This window comes from Sciurus carolinensis, chromosome 3 (genome assembly GCF_902686445.1).
Source record: "Sciurus carolinensis chromosome 3, mSciCar1.2, whole genome shotgun sequence".
Taxonomy (NCBI): domain Eukaryota; kingdom Metazoa; phylum Chordata; class Mammalia; order Rodentia; family Sciuridae; genus Sciurus; species Sciurus carolinensis.
This window is the reverse complement of record NC_062215.1, coordinates 78,819,167-78,841,135: the sequence shown is the minus strand read 5'-3', so window position 1 is coordinate 78,841,135 and position 21,969 is coordinate 78,819,167. Positions and strand designations below refer to the sequence as shown.

Genomic DNA, 21,969 nt, shown 5'->3' with positions numbered 1-21,969 from the left:
GATAATTATAGGGAAATGATTGCTGGCTTGATTTTTATCTTGTGGAACTTATAAAGAGGTATTGAGAAAATTTAGAGGGAGGTGACAGACTGGGATATAGCTTAGTGGCATTGTGTTTGCACAAGCCAAGCCATGGATTCAGTCCGCAGTACTGGTAGGATTTTTTTTTTTTTTTTTTTTTTTTTTTAAATGGGAAAACATTCCAGGATGGGTATAAAACATCACTAGGATATATACCATCACAAAGAAGAGCTGTTAAAAACGAATCTATGTTCATAACTCGGCCATCGGTTTTAGGGATTACATATTCAATTGTAAATTCTCTAGGAATTTGAAGATAAGAGCTATTAGTTCTTTTGGGGCTACTACCAGCAAAACCCTTGGGAGTCTTTACAAAGACACAGGAAGATTTGGGTAAAAATATTGGTCAGATCAGTCTGTTGTATGACAGTTTTGCAATAGGTAAAAGTAAAGTGCCTTTAGGATGCATTGTTTACACAAAGGCTTTCATGAACTAGTGGTGTTAATGCTACCTCATCACCATAGTAGCTTTTGTCAGGTCACTGCTGACTTCCACATTTCTCATCCCATAACTAATTTTCAGTGAACTTAGTAGCTTTCAAAATAGTTGCTCACTCCCGTCATGAAATACTTTCTTTACTTAGCTCAGGAATATTCCTCTATTTTTGTCTTCTGACCTCTCTAGTCATTGTTTTTTAGTTCCCTGTGCAAATTCCTCCTTTCCCTAATCCTCTGTCTTAGGACCTTTCCTGTAACAACTCATTTTCTTGTTATGCTTTTAAATGCCATCTACACATTGGCATTTTCATTTATATCTCCAGCTTGGAGCTCTTTATTACCAGACTTAAATATCCTACTTCCTATTTGACTTCTCTACGTAGGTATCTATTACAGGCATCTCATTTAAATAAACAATTTTTATTATAAAATACTATTAAGCTTATAGAACAGTTGCAAGAACAGTGCAGTGAACTCCCATATTCCCTCTTTTAGCTTTCCCTGTTAATGTCCCACCTAACAGTAATAGGATATTATAAAAACTAGAGTTTGTATTGGTGCAGTACCACTAACTAAACTTGGTACAGCATTCAGGTTTCAAGTGTTCCAGGATCTGATCCTTGATCCCATATTGCATTTAGTCCTCAGTCTGACACTCAGTCTCTATGTCTTTTCATGATACATTGAATACTGGTCAGATATCCTATATATCCTCAGTTTTGTTTTTTGTGATACTTGGATGTGATTAGATCGAAGTCATAGGTTTGGGGGGAAAAGAGTGCAGAGGTGGTATTGTGGCATTCCAAATTTAATGTGTTCAGAATTGAATAATCTCTTGACCTCTGCAGTTTTTACATCTCTGCACTTTTTTCTATCTCAGTAAATGGCAGCTCTGGTTGTCCTCTTGCTTGGTTAATCCGTCTTGGCCCAATCTAGACCTCCTGATACAGAAGCACTAGAAAGGAGGTCAGAAGTCTTGTGTTCAAATGTGTCCTTTGGCAGATTTTGGAGCTTGCTAAAATTTGAGAAGCAGTGATTAGGACCATGGTATCTTATAGTCATCTTGACACTCTATGTCATACTCATCAATCAGTAAATTCTGTCAGTTCCACAAAATATAGCCAGAGTCTACCACGTTTTAACCATCTCTACTGCTGCTGTTTAAATTTTCTGTGAGTCCTGACTTATAGTTATTACTTTTCATCTGCTACTGTTTGATATCCCCTTAGCAACCATAGGGATCATTACCCAGATCATGTCATTTCTCTGCTAATACCTCTGGTGTCCTTGTGTCAGACTAAAAATCCACATTCTTACATCAGCAAGTATGATTTTTCTCACCCCTTTTATCAATTTTGACCTTGCTTACTTGCCTCCAAAGACTCATTTCTTAATACTTCTTCAGACATATGAAGCATGTTCCTTCCCGGAGTCTTTATACTTTTACTGCTTCCTGAATGCTTTTCTTTCCTTGAATCTCTCATGGCTTATTCTGACACCTTCAGGGTTTCTTAACAAAGAAGCCTTTCCTCCCACTCTGTAAAACAACTGCATGCTCCCCTATCTTCTTGGCATTCTTCATCTCCTTTACCCTTTATTTTTCGCACCTTATTTCATCTTGCATATTGTTTACTTGTTTGTCATCTCTATATTCTTAAATAAATTATAAGCTGTATCAAAGAAGAGCATTTATTTTGTTTACTCCTCTATTCCCAGAGCAGGTACTCCGCATGTATTATATAACTGAATGAGTGTCAAGCACATTTTGGCACACTTTGTGATGAAAATTTAAAAAATTGTCCTTGGTTTATAAAATTTTACACTAAAACTATGGAGATAATTTTTCAAATACCTAATACAAGTATAAATCATTATTTGAGCAAGGTCCCACAGGACTAAAAGAGGTTGACCTTAAGGCGGCTACCTGACATTTGTATTTAGGTTTCAAGCGATACACAGAATCTAAGTATTGGATGGTTAAGTCATTATAGGCTGAGAGGCATAGTAAAGAAATTTTAAAAGTATCAAAGTTTAAGATATAGTTGAATGATGAAACAGGTTTGAGTAAAGATTACAAAGTCCACGGGGAAGTGTCCTAGTAGTCATATTTGACACTTAAGTGCTTCTATGCCTGGCATTCTTCAGGAGGTACAGCATAAATATTTATTCCAAGAGAGCATATAATCCTTACAGAGATCTGTTAGGTATTTAGACTATGAAGAAATCAAGGCACAGGAAATGTGTGTAACTTGTCCAAAGTTGCATTGCTAATACATGATGAGACTAGACTTCAGACTCTGGACAGCTTAGTGTGCTGACTCAGTCCAAGAGCCCAGATTTAACTTCCATAATGCCTCCACCACAGTATAAACAATGAGATCTGGAGTGTGGAGAGTAAAATGCAATGTAATAACAGTTCTGCTTTACAAAGGTAACTGTGGAGGCAATGTGAGGGTCAAATACCAGTTGGTGGAGACTAGGTAATAAAATGTGCTACACCCATGTTATGTATGTTGCATTAAAAACTCAAGTAGTTAAGTGTCTGAGATATGTGCCCATTTCTGTGAAAAACCTTGTGTACTTACACATGCACACACACAAAGACCTAGATAGATAAATAATGAATTTTTAGATAATGGGGGTATGGGAAGCATTGGTTTCCTCAATCATATTACTTTAAAAACAAAATGCCCCAAGGTGTAGAGGGAGACAAGGCAAACTGTTTAAAACTTTTCAGGTAAGTGTCCATGGAAAGGAAGGAAAGGAAAAGCAATGAAAATACAGACTGTTTGCATATTCTTTTACACATTCTTGAGAAAGGGGCGATGCTGACAAATTATCAAGAGTCCATAGATTGAAAATGGAATGTCTTAACTGCATTACAGAAAAACTTTGCGGTATACAATTCAGTGGTTTTTAATGTATTCACAAAAGTGTTTAACCATCATCACTATCTATTTTCAGAACATTTCAGTTCCCTAAAGAAATTCCTGACTTATTAGCAGTACTCCCTATTACCCACTCCCCATAATTACTTTCTACCTCCAGAGATTTGCCCATTCTGGGAATTCCCTATAAAATAAATCATACAATATGTGGTCTTTTTTCTGACTTCTTTCACTTAACATGTGTTCAGGTCTCTTCTTTTTTGGGTACTAGGGATTGAACTCGGGGGCACTTGACTACTGAGCCACATCCCCAGCCCTATTTTGTATTTCATTTAGAGACAGGGTCTCACTGAGTTGCTTAGCACCTCACTTTTGCTGAGGCTGGCTTTGAACTCAATCCTCCTGCCTCAGCCTCTCAAGTCTCTGGGATTATAGGCGTGGACCACTGCGCCTGGCCTTTTTCTGCTTGATGGCATGTTTCAGTGCTAGCATCTCTTAGTATCTGTGGCACACCCCTCGTTCCACTGTAGATACAAAAGTCTATGGATGTTTAAGTTCCTTTGGTAAAATAGTGTAATATTTGCATATAACTTATGTACATCTCCTATAAAACTTGAATCCTAAATTCTTATGATATCTAATAGTATATAAGTGTTACACTGTATTCAAGAAAAAAGTCTCTATGTTCTCTAAGATGCAATTTTTTTCCTCAAATATTTCTAATCTTTGGTTGAATCCATAGGGATGGAACCCACAATACAGAAGACTATACTTGATTGCTCTTACTGGGTGAATGTTGTATGATGTACATTTTATTTATCCATGTGTCATTTATTGAACATTTGGGTTCTTTTTCCTTTGTGAATAATGCTGCTGTGAACATTCATGTACAAGTTTTATATTAACATGTTTTTATAATTCTCTTGGTTATATGCATAAGAAGGGAATTACTAAGTCATGGTAGCTATTTTTGCCATTTTGAGGAACTGCCAAATTGTTTTCTACAGTGGCTACACCATTTTATATTCCAACAAGCAATATATGAATGTTCAGTTTTTCCATATCTTTGCCAACACTTGTTATTGTCTGCCCTGTTCATTATAGTACATCCTAGCTATTATAAAGTAGTAGTATGGGAACTGGTGTTTTCGGATTTTTTTTTTTTTGATATGGTTATTGACCATTTTTATACCTTCTCTGAGGAAAATCTATTTGCATTCTTTGCCCATTAAAAAATAATGGTGGTGCATGCTTGTAAGCCCAGCAACTCAGGAGGCTTAGGCAAGAGGATTGCAATTTCAAAGCCAGCTCTTAGCAACTTAGGACCTAAGCAATTTAAGGAGACCCTGCTCAAAATTCAAGGGTCTGGGGCTGTAGCTCAGTGGTTAAGTGCTCATGGATTCAATCTTTAGTACTCCCCACAAAAAAAAAGTGTTTTCTTTTTATTGTTGTAAGTTCTTCACATGTTTCAGAACAAGTCCTTCATCAGATACGTAATTTGGAAAATTTTCTCCCATTCTGTAATATAGTCTATCTTAGAGATTGTTTCATTTGCATTTGAGAAGAATGTGTATTCTCTTATTACTGGAGTGTTTCGTACATGATTGTAAGTTTCGTTTTATAGTATTGTTCAAATCTTTTGCTTCCTTTTTTTTTTTTTTTTTTTTTTTTTGTTTTGTTACCAGGGATTGAACCCAGAGGCACTTACTTAACACTGAGCCACATCCTTAGCCCTTTTTATTTTGAGATAAGATCTTGCTAAATTGCTGAGGCTAACATTGAACTTGGTGATCCTTCTGCCCCAGCCTCCCAAGTTGCTAGGATTACACGGTGTGCGCCACCGTGCTCGGCTCTTGTGCTTCCTTTTTGGTCTTCTACCTGCTTTTTCTATTCTTAATAAAAGTAAAAGTACTTTTTTTTTTTTTTTTCCTTTCAATTCTGTTTTAGCTTTGTGTATTTTGGAGCTATGTTTTAGATGCATATATGCTTTTGATTGTATCTTCTTGGTGAACTGATCCTTTTGTCATTATAAAACATTATGCTTTGTATTTGGCAACAATTTTTGTCCTACAGCTCATTTGCCTGGGATTAGTATAGCCACTCCATCCCCTTTTTTGGTTAGTGTTTGCTTGGAATATCTTTTTCATCCTTTTACTTTAAACCTATTTGTGAGTTAGAATCTAAAGTCTGTCTCTTAAAGACACCATATGGTTGGTTCATGTGTTCTAATCTTCTCTGCTAATTCTTGCCTTTAATTGGACATTTATACTTAATGTAAATGCTGATGAGGGAGAACATTGTTTGTTTCTATGTCTTTTTTTCTTCCTCACTTCCTCCATTACTGCTTTTTGTATTAAGTGTAGGTATTTCTGATGTACCGTTTCAAGTCTCTTGTTTCTTTTATTTTAAAACATTTATTTTTTTCTTAGTGTTTGCCATGGAGATTACATTTAACATCTAGTTTGTATTAATACCAATTTAATTGCAGTAGTATATAAAAGCTGTGCTCCTCTATAACTTTATCTCGCTCATGTTTTGTGCTGTTATTGTCATACAAATTATATCTTTATATACTGTATGTCCTTCAACAGATTTATAATTTAGAAACAAACATGTTTCTGATGTTATTACCACGTCTTTCAGTTATCACAGTATTTTTTTCTTTTTCTTTTCCTATGTGCTTCCCTGCAGAAGAGGAGGTAATTGAGTCTTCTATACCAACCTGGTTCTTCCCTTCAAATTTAGGGAACTCAATCCTTATACTGTAAACTTGAAATTGAAGTCCAGGAACAGTGTTGCACACTGAAATTCCAGCTACTCTGGAGGCTGAGGCAGGAAGATAGCAAGTTTGAGACCATCCTAGGTAACTTAGCAAGACCTCCCTCAAAAAATAAAAAGGATTGATGATATGTAATTAAGTTTAAGGGTGCTTGCCCAACATGTATGAAACCTTCGGTTCAGTCACGTACCACAAAAAAATCTTTACTGTCAAAAGAAGTATACTTTTCTTAAGTAGAACAATAAATATTCATTCTGCTTACTAGGGGGGTAAAGTGAATACCCAAATAGACAAGTAAATTTGTGAAATTATCAAGTGCGAATTCGAAAGGGTTTAAAGATTTTTTTCCCATTGAAGAACAAAACATCTTGGATGTTACCCTTAAAAATTTTTCCATTTGCTCTTTATTTTAAAAATTTATGATGGAAGTACATTCATATAAAGTTTATAAAAAACAGTTTCAATTTGAATATCATTCTTCATATTAAGAAGTAGAAATTGTTTTAGAACCCTCTGTGTGACCATAATTCTATTTCCTTCCATTCTGTCCCTCCCAAGACATCTACTATGAATTTTATCTTCAATAATTTTCCTATTTTTCTGAAAGTAATTTTACCTTATGTTTTATATCCATATTGAACTTCATGTAGGTTGAATTATAATTTATTGTGTGACTTACCCATTGCTTTCCTTTTGAGAATCAGCCATGTTAATGCTTGTAGAGATTGTTTATTCATTATACTGGTGTGGTTTTCCAGATCTTTAGGAAATACCAAAACATGTCCATTTTATTGTTGATATACATCTTTTTTGTTTCCAGGTTGTGACTACCAAGACAATTATGGCTTGAATGTGTTTTATATTGCTCATAAACAAATGTTAAATTTATCAGGTTTTTTTGGCAATGTTTTTCTTGTGCTATACTTTGAGTTTTAGTTAACAAATATTTTCCTATGTTGAGGTTATGAACCTTTAACTCCTGTATTTTTGTAAAAGTGTGGTAGTTTTGCCTTTCACATTTAAGACTAGTTACCTTATATGAAGGGTGAAGTAGAGATAGTTTAATTATTTTTCCAAACAGATTGATTGACTCAGCACCACTTGAGTAATGTTATTTGTCCTCATTCTTCCTCTGTCAGAAATCCTGTATTTTTTAGTGAGTATTTCTTCAGTACTTCCCCTAATGCTGATATCTTGTATAACTGTATTGTCAAATCCAGAAACTAACTGGCACAGTATAATTAACTAGACTTCCGATCTTATTCAGATTTCACCAGTGTTTGTAAGTGCTTATTCTTTTTTCAGTGTATCTTTGTGTATCATTGTATTGCATTTAATCACATGGATTTATATTCATGTAAATAACATCACACATGCCTGGATTTGGTCTGCTGCTAGTTTGTTTAGATTTTTAGTTTCTTTTTTTTTGTGTGGGAGCGTGGGCACTTGACCACTGAGCCACATCTTCAGCCCTGTTTTGTATTTTATGTAGATAGGGTCTCACTGAGTTGCTTAGTGCCTCCCTGTTGCTGAGGCTGGTTTTGAACTCAGGATCCTCCTGCCTCAGCCTCCTGAGCTGCTTGGATTACAGGGCCAAGCCATCGTACCCAGCACGATTTTTAGCTTCTTCATGACTGAAATTGACTTGTCTTTTTTTTAACCTGTAGTATTTTTATTTGGTTAATTCTAGTATCATACAATGAGCTATGGAATGTTCCCCACTTTTTTTTTTTTTTAATCTTCTGAAGACTTTATGTAAAAGTAGAATGAGCTCTTCCCTGTAAATTTGGTAGGACTCTTCTGTGTAGTTGAATTGACATACTGTTTTCTTTATAAGAAGATATTTAAAAACATTTTTTTTATGTTGATAGACTTTTATTTTATTTATTTATATGTGGTCCTGAGAATGGAACTCAGTGCCTCACACATGCTAGGCAAGCACTGTACCACTGAGCTATAACCCCCAACCCATGGAAAGATATTTTTAAATTAACTCTGCTTATTTAATTATTACTAGTCTAATCAGGTTTTCTATTTCTTTTGGAGCCAATTTCTTCATGAATTTATTAATTTCATTTAGGTTTTCAGTTTTCTGTGTAGTTTTGTACACTATTCTCTTATTTGTGTAATCTTGTAAAAGCAAGTAATTCATCCCTAAGCATCTGTCCTATATAGATGTAAACATTCTTTATCTTTCTGTTTTTTAATTTTTCAAAAGTTTTTAGTTGTAGATGGACACCATACCTTTATTTTTTTTTAATTTTTATTTGGTGCTGGGGAAAAGAATGATATTGGACTTCTGTCTCATAACATATAAAACGAACTCCAAATGGATATAGATGTAAGTTTAGTAGCTAGAACTATATTAGAGGAAAGCATAGGAGTAAATCTTTGTAACCACGAATCAGGCAGTATCTTTTAGATATAACACTAAAGTTCTTGTGACTAAAGAAAGAAGATAATTGGAATTCATTAAATATTAAAACATTTGTATTTCAGAAGATTAGAATCAAGAAGGAAGCCAGCCTGTAGAATTGGAGCTTTTTTTGAGATCTGCGTAGTGACTTTTTTTTCCACTAAACTTTCTGTACCTTTAGGTTTTAGTTTCACAGCCTTTCTAATCAACAATCACTTGTCCATCTGTTTCATTGCCTTCAAAAAAAAAAAAATTTTTTTTTTGTTCCTTATAAATTACTGTGATTTTGTGTCCTTGTACTATCACTTTAGAGGAGTCTTATGAGAAAGTAGAAGTAAAACTTAGTGTTCAGTGTTGAGTGTTTAATCCTTTGTGAATGTCTTCTCTTGGAAGAGGCGGTCATTAGCTCTTCTAATATTGCTCCATTTTCATGTTCTCTGCTTTTCCTCCTGAAATTTCTATTAAATAAATATAGGTTGCAGCTTTCAATCTCTGTATCTCTTTTATATTTACTATATCTTTATTACCTTCTTGGTGATTTTGCTAATATCTGCTAATGAATAATTTTTCTTTGTTTCTTTATTCAACTGTTTCCCTTTGAGCATTTATTTTACTGACTCAATTTCTCATCTTTTAGAAACTGCTGTTTTATTTCATAATGTCCTTTCCTGTTTTATTGATTCTATACCTTCTTTATGTCTTTCAGAACACGTAATATACTTACTTTACATTTTTTTTTTAGATTGTTATCCCTTCTACTTCCTTAACTTTAAATGCTCTTGATTCTTAGGTTGTCTGGTTGTATGTTATAACATCAGACTTCTTTATGTGCTTTGTTTCTATGAGTTCAATCTGCCTTTAAACAGTTTTGTTTCCTTCTTCCCTACAAGGTAGTTTTAAGTTTTCCCAGCTTCAGATTTTGAGACCCTCTTGTAGGATCTTTCATAGAAATTGCTTCAGTTCTGGAGACAGAATGTGGTACCTGATGGTCATTTGCATAGATACTTGTGAATATTTCCTTGATTTCACTGCAAACAGTTTCTTCTCATTTGAAACTCTAGACTTGTGAATAGAGCTTTCTCAGCTTCTGTTCATATCCAGAAGATACATTCCTTTGATTTTATGTAGTAGACTAAGTCTTGTTCACTGTTTCACATGCAGTATCTTAGGTTTCATTCACCCAAGGAGTTGGATTTTTTTTTCTTTTTTTTTTTTTTTTTACCCCAGTGCCTGTTTCCACTCCTGACTCCTCAAGTATCTCTTGGCTTAAGGTTCAGTTCACTAAGAGTTCATCACTGTCAAGCAGATGCTGATCCATAGTGGGGGATGGGTAGGGAAGAATGAAGGAACTTTGGATTATGCAGAGGGCAGTGAGGGAGGTGTGGGGTGGTGGGGATGGGAAGGAGTGTAGTATGAGATAGACATTATTACCCTATATACATGTATGAAAAAAAATTCATCACTGTCTTAGAAAGGGCTGAATGTTCTACTTTGTTGCTCTTGATTACCATATTCATTCATACAAGGTGGACTTATCTTTCCCCTTTCTAGCCCATTATTTTTATATACCTTACTTTCAGTAATTGAAACATAATTTAAGTGATAAATAAATCCTCTTCTGAAATTACATCCAACCTCATTTCACCTTTCTCCAAATTTACAGTGAGAGTTGTTCATTCTTTTAATTTTCCCTTTCCCTTGTTCGGTGGTGTTTACTTTTAAGGTTGAAGTAGATGAAAGGGGAAAGTGGGGAAAGTCTTACTTGAATGATACTGTTTTAATCCAGCAGTGTGTCATGGCATGTATGCTAGTGCCCACTCTGTATATGTGTGTGGCGGGGGCGGGGTGGAGGTATTGGAAATTGAACCCAGGAATGCTCTACCACTGAATTACATCTCCAGCCCTTTTTATTTTTTATTTTGAGACGGGTCTTTCTAAGTTGCCCAGGCTGCCTTGAACTTGGGCTTCTCCTTCCTCAGCCTCCCAAGTTGCTGGGATTACAGGTGTGCAACACCACCCAGCCGTGCATACTCTTGTGCTACTACACATTAGTATGTTGTTCTGAGGCCCTCATAGGACCTATCACTACCTCAACATAGGCAAAATGCTTCATGTTTCACCTCTCCAACACCCTTCTTCTCGCCCCTTTTCCTGGTTCAGCTTTTGCCCACAGGTACTTTTTTACTACTTGAGTCATCTGACCTTGGTACATTTTAATGTTCCATTGAATGTGCTTAAAGTTGGACTTAACACTTGGTCCAAGGGAAGCACAACTTTTCTTCCAACTTTTTATTTTGGAAAACTTAAAACCTACAAAAAAATTAGAAGAATGGTGGCTATGAATACATCATGTGTCCTTTCATTTGCCAACTGTTAATATTTTCTCTTATTTGCTGGCATTTTATTTTATTGGATGAACTATTTGAGAATCATAATGAAGATCTTATGTTACTTTCAATAGATTTATGTAAATTTCCAAAAATCAAAGGCATTTTTGTACATAATACATTTTATTACACAAAACTTATCATTGATCTAATGTTTAGTTCATATTCAGATTTTCCCAAGTGGTTCAGTAAATGTACTTTATAGTTGTTTTTTTCTCTTTATCTAAGAACCAATCAAGATTTCAATTTTTTCGTGTATCTTTAATCAAGAATAGTCCCCAGCCTTTTTGCCCTTTATAATTTTGGGCTCTTTAAAAAAGAGCCTTTGCCAGTGTTTTTGCAGGATAGGTTTGTCTGGTTTCTGTCTTGATTAGGTTAAGGCTGAGCATTTTTTTTTTTTTTTTGGGTGCTGGGGATTGAACCCAGGGCCTTTTGCATGCAAGGCAGGCACTCTACCAACTGAGCTATATCCCCAGCCCCGCATTTTTTTTTCACTAGGTTTTTTTTTTTTTTTTTTTTTTTATAGAGGTAATATTCACCTGACTTCCCTGTAAAAGTATGTTTCCCCTTTGTAATCTGTGGAGTGTCATTTTGAGACTGAGTGGTTTTCTTATTCCTACCAAAGCATAGGTCCTGTGTTTTTAGTACCCATTGATGAGTTTTGCCTGAATCCATTATTATTAATTTGCTATTTGTAATATGGTGATTTTCTAAATCTGTCATTCCTTGTATAAATGAGTTGCTTTTCTAAAGAAGAACTTTCTTTTCTCCCAACCTTTAAAGGAAGTAATTTGCTAACAGCATTAGACTTCTAGATTTTTCCCCCCAATGTATTGTCATTTGCTCCTGTTTTTATTCATTGTACAACTTGGCCTATGCAGTCTGTGCTGTCCCCAAGCATTGGAAATACAGCTTGTCCAACTGCAGGTCTTTTCCTTCAGGTTGGTTCAGTTCAGCTTACTGTTTTGGACTACATTGTCCTGAAGGAGGCACTTCACTACATGGGAAGTATATTTAAATATGCACCCAAATTTGCAGATTCATGCATGAAATTTTCCTGAGAATTTTCTACCACCCAACATAGACCTTAGGGGTTTCTGGTGCTCGGCACTTCACCAACCCAGAGTAAGATGCCATTCTTTCTTGATGTGATTTTACAAGTCCCTGTTCTTGTGGAATGGACAGAAAAGTCAAAGTACTTTCTAGCCCTTTGAATTTCCTTACAGAATGTCTCTCTCTTTTTTTTTTTTTTTTTTTGATTCCTTTTATTACTTGAATGATGTATGCTTTCAGGTTGTCTCAGGAAGTTTTGCTCAGATCTTTAGAATGAGGGATGTATTCATTTGCTAGGACTGCTATTACAGGGTTCACAAACTGGATTACTTAACCAGATTTTTCTCACATTTTGAAAGGCTGTAAATTTGAGATCAAGGTGTTGGCAGGGTTGCTTCCTCTGAGGGCTGTCAAATAATTTGTTCAATGCTTCTTGCTTAGTTTCTTGTGGTTTACTGGCAATCTTTGGTGTCCCGTGGCTTGTAGATGCTTTATCTCCATTCTGCCTTCATCTTCACATGGTGTTTTCCCTGCGTGTACACCTATATCAGCATTTTCCCTTTTTATAAGGACTTCATTCTCTATACCCCACTCTAGAATGAACTTTTCCTGACTTAACTATTTATATTTGTAGTGATCCTATCAAATAAGGCATATTTTAAGGCATTAGGGTTTAGAACTTAACAATTTGAATTTTCAACTGGGACCACAATTCAACCCATATACTGTTTTTACATGTTTCCATTTACTTTCTGATTTATAAAGTTTTTTGTCTTTTTAGTGTGGTGTGTAATTAAAAAAACTCCTTCCAATTCTCACATCCTTTTGTCCAAAATATTGATATCCCTATTTTTTAAAATGTGTTCCAAAAATGTAAAAAATAGATCAATTAGAATGTATGATGAGCCCTTGAGTGCTCATTGCTCAACTTCAATAAATTCCAGTAATTTGTCAGTTGTTTCATTTTTTTCTCCATCACTACTAGCACCTCTTTAATCTTCATTCTTGTTTTTTAAAAACAAAAAATCCCCAGAGGTGACATGGATTCACACTTAGTGTGGATAACAGTTGGACCAGTAGGAAATGGTATGAAAAATGAACTGATGTACTGGTTTTATATGAAGAAATTTTTACAGTGTCAAAGATGGAATGTGCCAGGAGTACCTTCAATCCAGTGGTTTCCAAATGTTTTGGCCAAGAAACCTTGTGAATTAAATGTACGTCACAAATACAAGTAAAAAGCCCATGAAAGAAACCAATGTAGGGAGACCAAAACTCTACCACCACCCTCTTCGCCACCGTTACTTAAGTTTTTCAACTCTAGAACACATTTTGAAAGCAAGGTAAAGTGACTTGTTGAAACTTGTACAACCAAGTGATTGTAGAGATCCCATTTGTGTTAGAACCAGGTGGCACATACCTGTGAACTCCACCTACTTGGAAGTCTGAGGTACAAGGATCCCAAGTATGAGGTCAGTCTTGGCAACATAGTAAGATTCATCAAAACCAAAAAACTGTCAGGGCTGGGAATTTAGCACAGTGGTAAAGCACCTGCCTAGTTTGTGTGAGTCCCTGGATTTGATTCCTAGCACCTGCCACCCCCACCAAGAAATAAAGTATTAATATAAATTATATTGGGTGATAGATTTCTAAATTCAGAATTTATTTTTAAGAACAACTTTTACAGAGGCTTATTTTTCTATACCACAAGTTCACTTTTCAGTGTACAGCTCTATAATTTTTAGAAATATATGGAGTTATACAGTTACCATAATACAGTTTTAGAACATTTTCACCATCCCAAAAAGTTTCTTCATGCTGGTTTACATTTAAGTCATGCCCCTACTTTACCACCATGGCAACCAGTGATCTGCTTTCTGTCTTTGTATATTTATTTGCTTTTTGTAAACATTTTCATATAAATGAATACATACAATATATAGGCTTGGGGCTGGGGAGATAGCTCAGTTGGTAGAGTGCTTGCCTTGTTAGCACAAGGCCCTGGGTTCGATCCCCAGCACCCAACAAAAAAAAAAAAAAAAAAAAAAAAAAATATATATATATATATATATATATATATATATGCTTTTGTGTCTGATTTCTTGCACCAAGTATAATGTTTGTGAATTTCATTGAGTGGTGCTGATTTTTTGTTGTTATATCCATTGTATAGATATACTACAATTTGCTTAGCTGTTAGTCAAAGTTTGGATCGTTTCCACTTTTGGACTGTTAGGAATAACATTGAGAATATTTATACACTTGCATTTTTGAGGGCTGAAGAGGTACTAGGTATTGAACTCGGGCATTCCCACTGAGCTACAGTCCCAGTTCGCTTTAGTGTGAGATAGGATCTCAGTTGCCAAGGGTGGCCTCCAACTTTCAGTATTACCTCAACCTCCTAAGTAGCTGGGATTACAGGCATGGGCCACTGAGTCTGGCTGTCCATATGTTTTTGCACAGACATAAGTTATATTTCTTGGTTAGACTTGTAAGAGGAAAATTGATGGACTGTATGGTAAATTTATATTTAAGTTTTTAGGAAATGGGCAAACTTTCCCTGAGTGAAATGAACGAGGGTTACCTCATCTCCACATCCTCACTAACACTTAATGTCTTTTTTTTTTTTTTTTAATAACCATTGCAGTGGGCATAGTGTAGTTTTGATTCATATTTTCCAAAATGTTGAGTATCACCTATTTGAATATTTTCTCTGAAGTAGTGTTTGTTCAGACATTTTGCCAGTTTTTATATGGGTCATCTTACTAAGAGTTTTCTTTGTATGTTTTAGGTACTAGTATCTTCTTAGGTACATGATTAACAAAACTTCTTCTAGTCTGTGGAGTCTGTTCATTTTCACACATGGGTTTCTAAAGCTCAAGCATTTTAAAATGTGATGAAGTTCATTGTGTAAAATTTTTCTTTTATGGATCATACCTTTGGTGTTATATCTAGGAATATTATACTCAATGATGGCCATAAAGACTTTTCTCCTGTGTGGTTTATTCTAAAGTTTTAATTTAAGTTCTTAAATAGGGACTTAGGTATCTTGTCCATTTTGATTTAATTTTTGTGAATAGTGTGAAGTAGAGTTTAAATTCAAAATTTTTGCATTTTATTGTCCTGGCACAATTAAGGCTATCTTTTTTCTTAGTGATTTGTCTTGCCAAAAGTCAGTTATAAATATGAGAAAATTTGTACTCCAATCTGTTCTGTCGATTTACCTGCCTATCTTCATGCCAGTACCACATACTCTTGATTACTGTTTGCTGTGTAGTGAGTTCTGAAATTGGACAATGTACATTATTCCATTGTATTCTTTTTTGAAGTTGTTTTGGCTATTCCAAATTTAATTTACCTATGAATTTTAGGGTTGACTGATGAATTCTACAAAAAAAAAATCTGGAATTTTGATAATGCATATTAAATGTATAGCTCAGGGGAGAATTGCCATCTTGACAATATTAAGTGTTCCTATCCATGAATATCAAAATCTTTTACTTAGATCTTTATTAGCTTTCAGTGTATAAGCCTTGCACATTCTTTATAAAACTTATTCATTTTTGCCTTTTGATTCTACTGTGAATAGATTTGCTATCTTAATTTGAACTTCCAGTTGTTCATTACTAGTATATAAACATACAGTTGATTTTATATATTGATCTTGTGTCTTGTAGCCATGCTGAACTTTCTGAGAATATTTTGTGGATTCTCATTGGATATTCTATATATAGAATTCTGTCATTTGATTTCCTTTTTAATCTGAATACTTTTGATTTACGTTTTCTCTCTTTTTCTCCTCCTTTTTTTGCACAATTAGAACCTCCAGTACAATGTTGACTTGAAGTGACAAGAGTGAACAGCTTTGTCTTATTTCTAATGAGATAAAGCATTTGTCTTTCATTATTACATGTGATGTTAGATTTTGGTTTATTTGGTTTGTTTGGGGTAGATGCCCTTTTTCAGATCAAGGACATTCCTTTCTATTCTGAGTTTGTTTATTATTACAAATATTGTTGAATTTTTTGTCAAATACTTTTCCCTCATCTACTGAGATGACCATGTGGTTTTGCTCTATTAATATGGTGTATTACTTAATTTTGAGATTTTAAACCAACTTTACTTTCCTAGTATAAGTTCCACTTGGTCATGGCGGGTGATCTTTTTTACTTCTTTCTTGATTTCTTGTTATGTCTTTGGTATGGTTCCAGTATTAGGGTAAAAATGGCCTCACAGAATTAATTTGGGAATTGTTGCCTCTTCTGTTTCTGAAATAGTTTGTTGAAGATTGGTACTTTTATTTTCTTTTACATCTTTAATAGAATTTGCTAGGGAAGTCAATTAGACCTGTAGGAAGATCTTAAATTATTAATTCCTTTACGTTTTTTGGTCTGTATTCAGATGTGATTGGCTTATTTGAATAATATCACAGGCTCGCAGAGAAGTGAAATTAGGTTAAGAATTGGGAAGAGTGCAGCTGGCAGAGGTTGGTAGTGGAACTAGCTGAGTGGGGTGTCTTTCCATTGAGTGAGTGTGAAATCTGGTGAGAATAGAAAAACTTAAGGGCTTTTGGGGCCCTGTGAAGCTTAGAGATGTCAAGGCAGCACTTACTGAATGTAATTTCAGACCTTATACCACAGAGTCAATCTCCATTCCTCCTTGGGCTCTCCTTCAGCTCTTAGCAGTCACAAATCTACTTTCTGTCTATGGATTTGCACATATGGGACATTTCATATGAGTAGAATCATACAGTATGTAGCATTTTTGTGACAGGTTTTTCCTTAGCATCATATTTTCAATGAAAATTTACATCTGCATGTTTTTGTATTGGGTATATACCTAGGTTTGCTTTTGATTTTGAAAGCTTTATTTGCTAGGTCTAAAATTTAGTTAATTTTTTTTTTCTTTCAGTTCTTTCAAGATGTTCTTCCACTGCCTCTAGTTTGCATTGTTTCCGATGCAGAGTCTATTTTTGTTCCTTTAAACATACATCATCTCTGGCTACTTTTAAGTTTTTTTTTTTTTTAAATTCTTTTACTTTTTTGCAGTATTAGGAATTGAACCCAGAGTGTTTTACCAGTGAACTCTGTCCCCAACTCTTTTTAGTGTTGTTTCTAGAGTCTTACTAAGTTGCTAAGACTGACTTTGAATTTGTACTCCTCCTGCTTCAGCCACCTGAGTAGCTGGGATTACAAGAGTACACTTGGCCAAGATTTTCTTACTATAAGTTTTTTTTTTTTTTTTTTTTTGCGGTACTGGGGATTGAACTCAGGGTCTTGTGCTTGCAAGGCAAGCACTCTACCAGCTGAGCTATCTCCCCAGCCCTTACTATAAGTTTTAAACAGTTTTATTATAGTGTGCTTGTTTTCTTCATATTTCTTATGTTTGGGGTTTATTGAGATTCTTAAACCTATGGGTTTATAATTCTCATCAAACTGGGAAAAATTCCAGCCACTGTTTGGTACTCTCATTATCCATAGTGCAACTGGCTTGAAATTGTCCCATATTCTGATATTCTTTTAAAACAAACTTTAAACAGTATTTTTTCTCCTTATATTCTGTTTTGGATACTAGCTATTGTTTCTTTAAGTTAAATATTATGTCTTCCATTTGGGGGCTTAATTATTAAAACATATGGAAAACAATTATAACAACTTGATATTCCTCACTGCTAATTCTTAACATTTGGGTCAGTTTCAATTGATTTTCAGGTGATGATTTATTCTCTTTAGTATAGGATGTCTTTCTGCCTCTGCATTCTTGGTTATCTTTGAGTGGAGGCCTGAAATTGTGCATTTTACTTTATTGGCTGCTGTATTTATATTCTTCTACATATTCTTGAGCTTTGTTTTGAGATGTGGTTGAGGTACTTGGAAACATTTGAACTTTTCAGTTCTCACAATTTGTTAGGTGAGTTTGTTGCAGTGCTTGTCTGGGTTAATCTCTCTCTTCTATAGAGGAGAGAGTGAGTGCTCTGTGAATTATGTTTTCACAGCCCAGTGGAAACAGGCACCATGGTGTCATGTGAGTGCCAAAGATTCCCTCTAATGCATTGAAGTAATTCCTTTCCAGGACTTTGGGAGTTTCTTCACACATGCTGAATACTTTGAGGTGGACCCTTTGCGTACCTCTAGGACTGTCTCTGTGCTGCCTTCTCCTTTGGCACCCTGTCCTATAACATCTGTCTAACTCGGTCTTTTTTTTTTTTTTTTTTTTTTTTTTTTTTGCGGTACTGGGGATCGAACTCAGGGCCTTTTGCTTAGAAGGCAAGCACTCTACCAGCTGAGCTATCTCCCCAGGCCCTAACTCGGTCTTCTGGACTCTTTAGTCCCATCTTCTCAACTAAGGACTCTTGGGTGCTCTGCCTTACTTCCCTGTCTCTGCACCATTGCCTGAAAATTTTCTTAAGACTCACATTCTTCTGAATCTCAGAGTCACTCTGTTTTGTTGCCTGATGTTTAGTGTTTTGAGAATAGTTTTTTCCCCTCCTCCTCCTGATCTCATTTCCTCCTAAGGGTGGAAGGCTAACCCAGTCCCTTTTACTCCATCTTGCCTGGAAATCTTACCAGAGGGGTCTGAGATATGAATAAAGCCAGTTCAATAAAATTCTTCAAAGAATCTTTCCTCAACATTGATTTTTGTCAGTATTTTAAATTCATTTTATTATAAGTTTAATGTCTAAGTAAATTTTATATTGCCTTTACAGCTTGTCTCTCAGTATTGATTTGCTAGATAGCCCAGACTTACTGGAAACAGCCATTGGTGATGTAATTAGGTCATCAGATACCATGGAAACATCCCCAGCACTGGATGACATTAACATAGCCACCAGGCAAACTGGATTAGAGGAACCTGAAGTTGAATGTGGGAGTAAGTAAATATTCTGTAATATATTAGTGACACTTAAATCCTTTGAAAAGAGATATTTAAATCAATTCCTTCAAGAATATTACATGTAATAGTTGAGCTTTTAAATTTAAGTCACAATTTTTACAATTCCCTGCCTTTTTTGACTTGAGAGCATTGAAATATTTAAGATAATGTAAGACCATTAAACATATGCATCAGTTGGATCATTAAACATTTGAGTTTTTATTCTTAGGTTTACTTTGTTTCTTGAGTACCAATTAAGTAAAAAAAAAAAAAATTTCCATAAAGATCTTCTAGGGGACAGAATTGAATGAATGTTTGAATATTTCATTAGCTCCTAGAAAGTATTTTTTGTGTGTGTTAATGAGGGTTATTGTTGTCAAATACCATAAAAAGAAATAATACAGAACAAATGCTGCTTTCCTTAAATTTCTCAAAGGTTAAAAGGAGAAAGTAAATTGCTCATTGAAAATGTCTATATATTTGAGAGTTTGGTTTGATAGTGAAGCATAAGATGTTTTTAAACAGAAGTTCCTATTGAATCTCAGTGTAATGCGTGTTCATTTTAAAGCAGCTTGTATTTATGTGGGTCTTGCCAATTTTGATTCTAACATAGGCTAAAATTAGACACCATCTTTCAACAACTCACAGAAAATTGCCAGTGAGGATGCTGTTGTCTCTCAAGACTTTAGGGTAGAGCAATAGCATTTAGTAATTTAGAAATAAAAAGTGTCAGTGGAAAATCATGCAGTGCTTCTGATTAATAGAACATGCTGAAATACTTCTAGTAAGTGGGATTAAAATGTGTTCTTTTATCTCCTAAGTAACTACTACAAATAAACTGGGTAAACAAATGTCCTGGTACATCATGATGTTTGTTTTTATTGACATCCACTATGTTTAAAATGTGTTTATCAGTCAGAGGTCAGGGCAACAAGAATTAACTTTGATTTATTACATTGGTAATTTTATAATAAAGTTATTTGATTTTTTTAAGGTAGTGAGATATTGGATTAAGAAAACATCCTTCTATTTATCAAAAAATCTTTTACTATTTCTCTCTCTTGCTTAGTCCAGTTTGAATAGCCCTATTTTGGAGTCCACCTCTTCTTAGAAGTACTTGTTCTTTGTTACTGAAAAGATGTTAGACATACAAATGAAAGCCATCAGGATTTAGACTCAGAAACAGGAGTAACTCAATGAAAAGTACTTTCAGGGTTAAAAGGTCTCTTTTATAGGGATGGTGATGTTGATTTTATTTATATTCCATTTTAAGTCCATTATATGAATTCAAAACATTTAATTTCTTCATTGATGTAATAGAGTAGTATTAGCAAACATTCATTGACTATATAGTTATTAGCAGATTGTATGGTTAGGACAACGTGACATAATGAACTAGGGATGCCTAGAAAAGAAAAGATTAAATGAGATGTGATAATTCTCCATACATTTTGAATGTCTGGTATAACAGATATTATTTTATGGCACTTTATTGGTGAATCCTAGATGAGCAGTTTGTAATTACAGGGGAGCAAATCCTGCATTACTATAGGGATTGATTTTTTAAACTGTTTCTGCCACATACTAGTAATAGATACCTAAGAGATGAGGAGTTCCTCATTATAGAAACTATTCAAGTAGAGCTTGAATGCTGTTGAGATATTGGCAGAAGAAATTCTTCCATAGTATAGGAGTTTTATTAATATCACTTACTCAGTTGAGATTTTTAACATTTGCTTAAAGTCAGTGAGAATAAATAGTGTGTTTTATGTTAAAAGTTAAGGCCTCTCAGTCTTGGTATCCAGCTTATTCTATATTTTTATGTAATGTCAAAATCCTGATTTACATAGGTTACTAGTTACAGCTAGTAATTTAACAGAATATGCTAAAGAATTTGTAGTATCAGAATCATGTTAAAATTCAGCATCAGAGAACTTGAATATACAAAACCAGAGGTGGGAATTAAGTAAATGGGTAGGGAAGATTTTGAGAAGACCAGTGTTGAATTAGTGACTTTTTTTTTTCCTAGTTGTAGATGGACACAAAACCTTTACTATTTATTTATTGATTGATTTATTTTTATGTGATGCTGAGGATTGAAACCAGTGCCTCACATGTGGGAGGAGAGCGCCTAACCACTGAGCTGTGGCGCAGTCCTGAATGAGTGACTTTCAACTTTATTTGTACATTAAAATCACTCAAAGTTTTTAAACTTTCAGTGCTAGAACTTACCTCCAGAAATTCTGATATAATTATTGTAGAGTGATCCCTGAGAATCGTATTTCTTGAAGATTCTCTACCAGATTCTGTGCAACCAGCAAGAGAATCCACTGGGTTAATCAGTGAGTACTTTTAGAAGATCCCTTGATCCAAGGATATGATTTTACAGTTTTCTTCTCCTTCCTTCTACCTGATTCCATAGAAGTTGTTAGGCATTTAACAACTTTTGTGTCAAGTGACCAAAAAAATTACCAAAATGATGAATGCACATTAGTTCCTGCAATATAAAATTATTTTAGCGGTTAATTTAAATAGAATTTATTTAAATATGAATTGTTTAATGTATTATCTTTCAGTAATTAAAGGACTTTATTTGTAATATATTGCAGCTAGGAAGAACATCATGAAGACAAAAGATGCTTGTCCTGCATCACATACACCTACAGCAGTCAAATTTTTTTTTCTTGTGCTGGGGATTGAACCCAGAACCTTGCAGCTCGCTAGGCAAGTGTTCAACCACTGAGCCAAATCCCCAGTCCTCACTCATACCTGATAGTACCAATATATATTATATTGAATTAAGAATAAATATGTCCTTTCATCAGTTTGCTCCAGAGAAACTTGGTTTTAGGTAGCACATAGTCAAGACCAGAATGAGATTAGACATGTATTTGAGTTGAGATTAAAAGGACCATGTCAAAAGTGTTCTGCCCTTTAAATGTCTTGACTGGGTAAACCTTTAGCACCCATGCTATTGAGAGTCCATTTGCAGTTGCTTTTTAGGAGTGGTATAAACATAGGACAGTGTACTTAGGATTGCAATTTAGGATTAAC

General features: G+C 34.7%; 1 protein-coding gene across 8 annotated transcripts in view; it reads left to right on the top strand.

Moving 5' to 3' along the window:
* The window catches only part of Epb41l5 (erythrocyte membrane protein band 4.1 like 5), a 126,431-nt gene that overhangs the window by 71,092 nt on the left and 33,370 nt on the right, over positions 1-21,969 (top strand). For all 8 annotated transcript variants that reach the window (XM_047544363.1, XM_047544361.1, XM_047544362.1 and 5 more), the window contains one exon: positions 18,749-18,912. In XM_047544363.1, the coding sequence (XP_047400319.1) occupies positions 18,749-18,912 (164 nt within the window). The remainder of the gene's footprint in view (positions 1-18,748; positions 18,913-21,969) is intronic.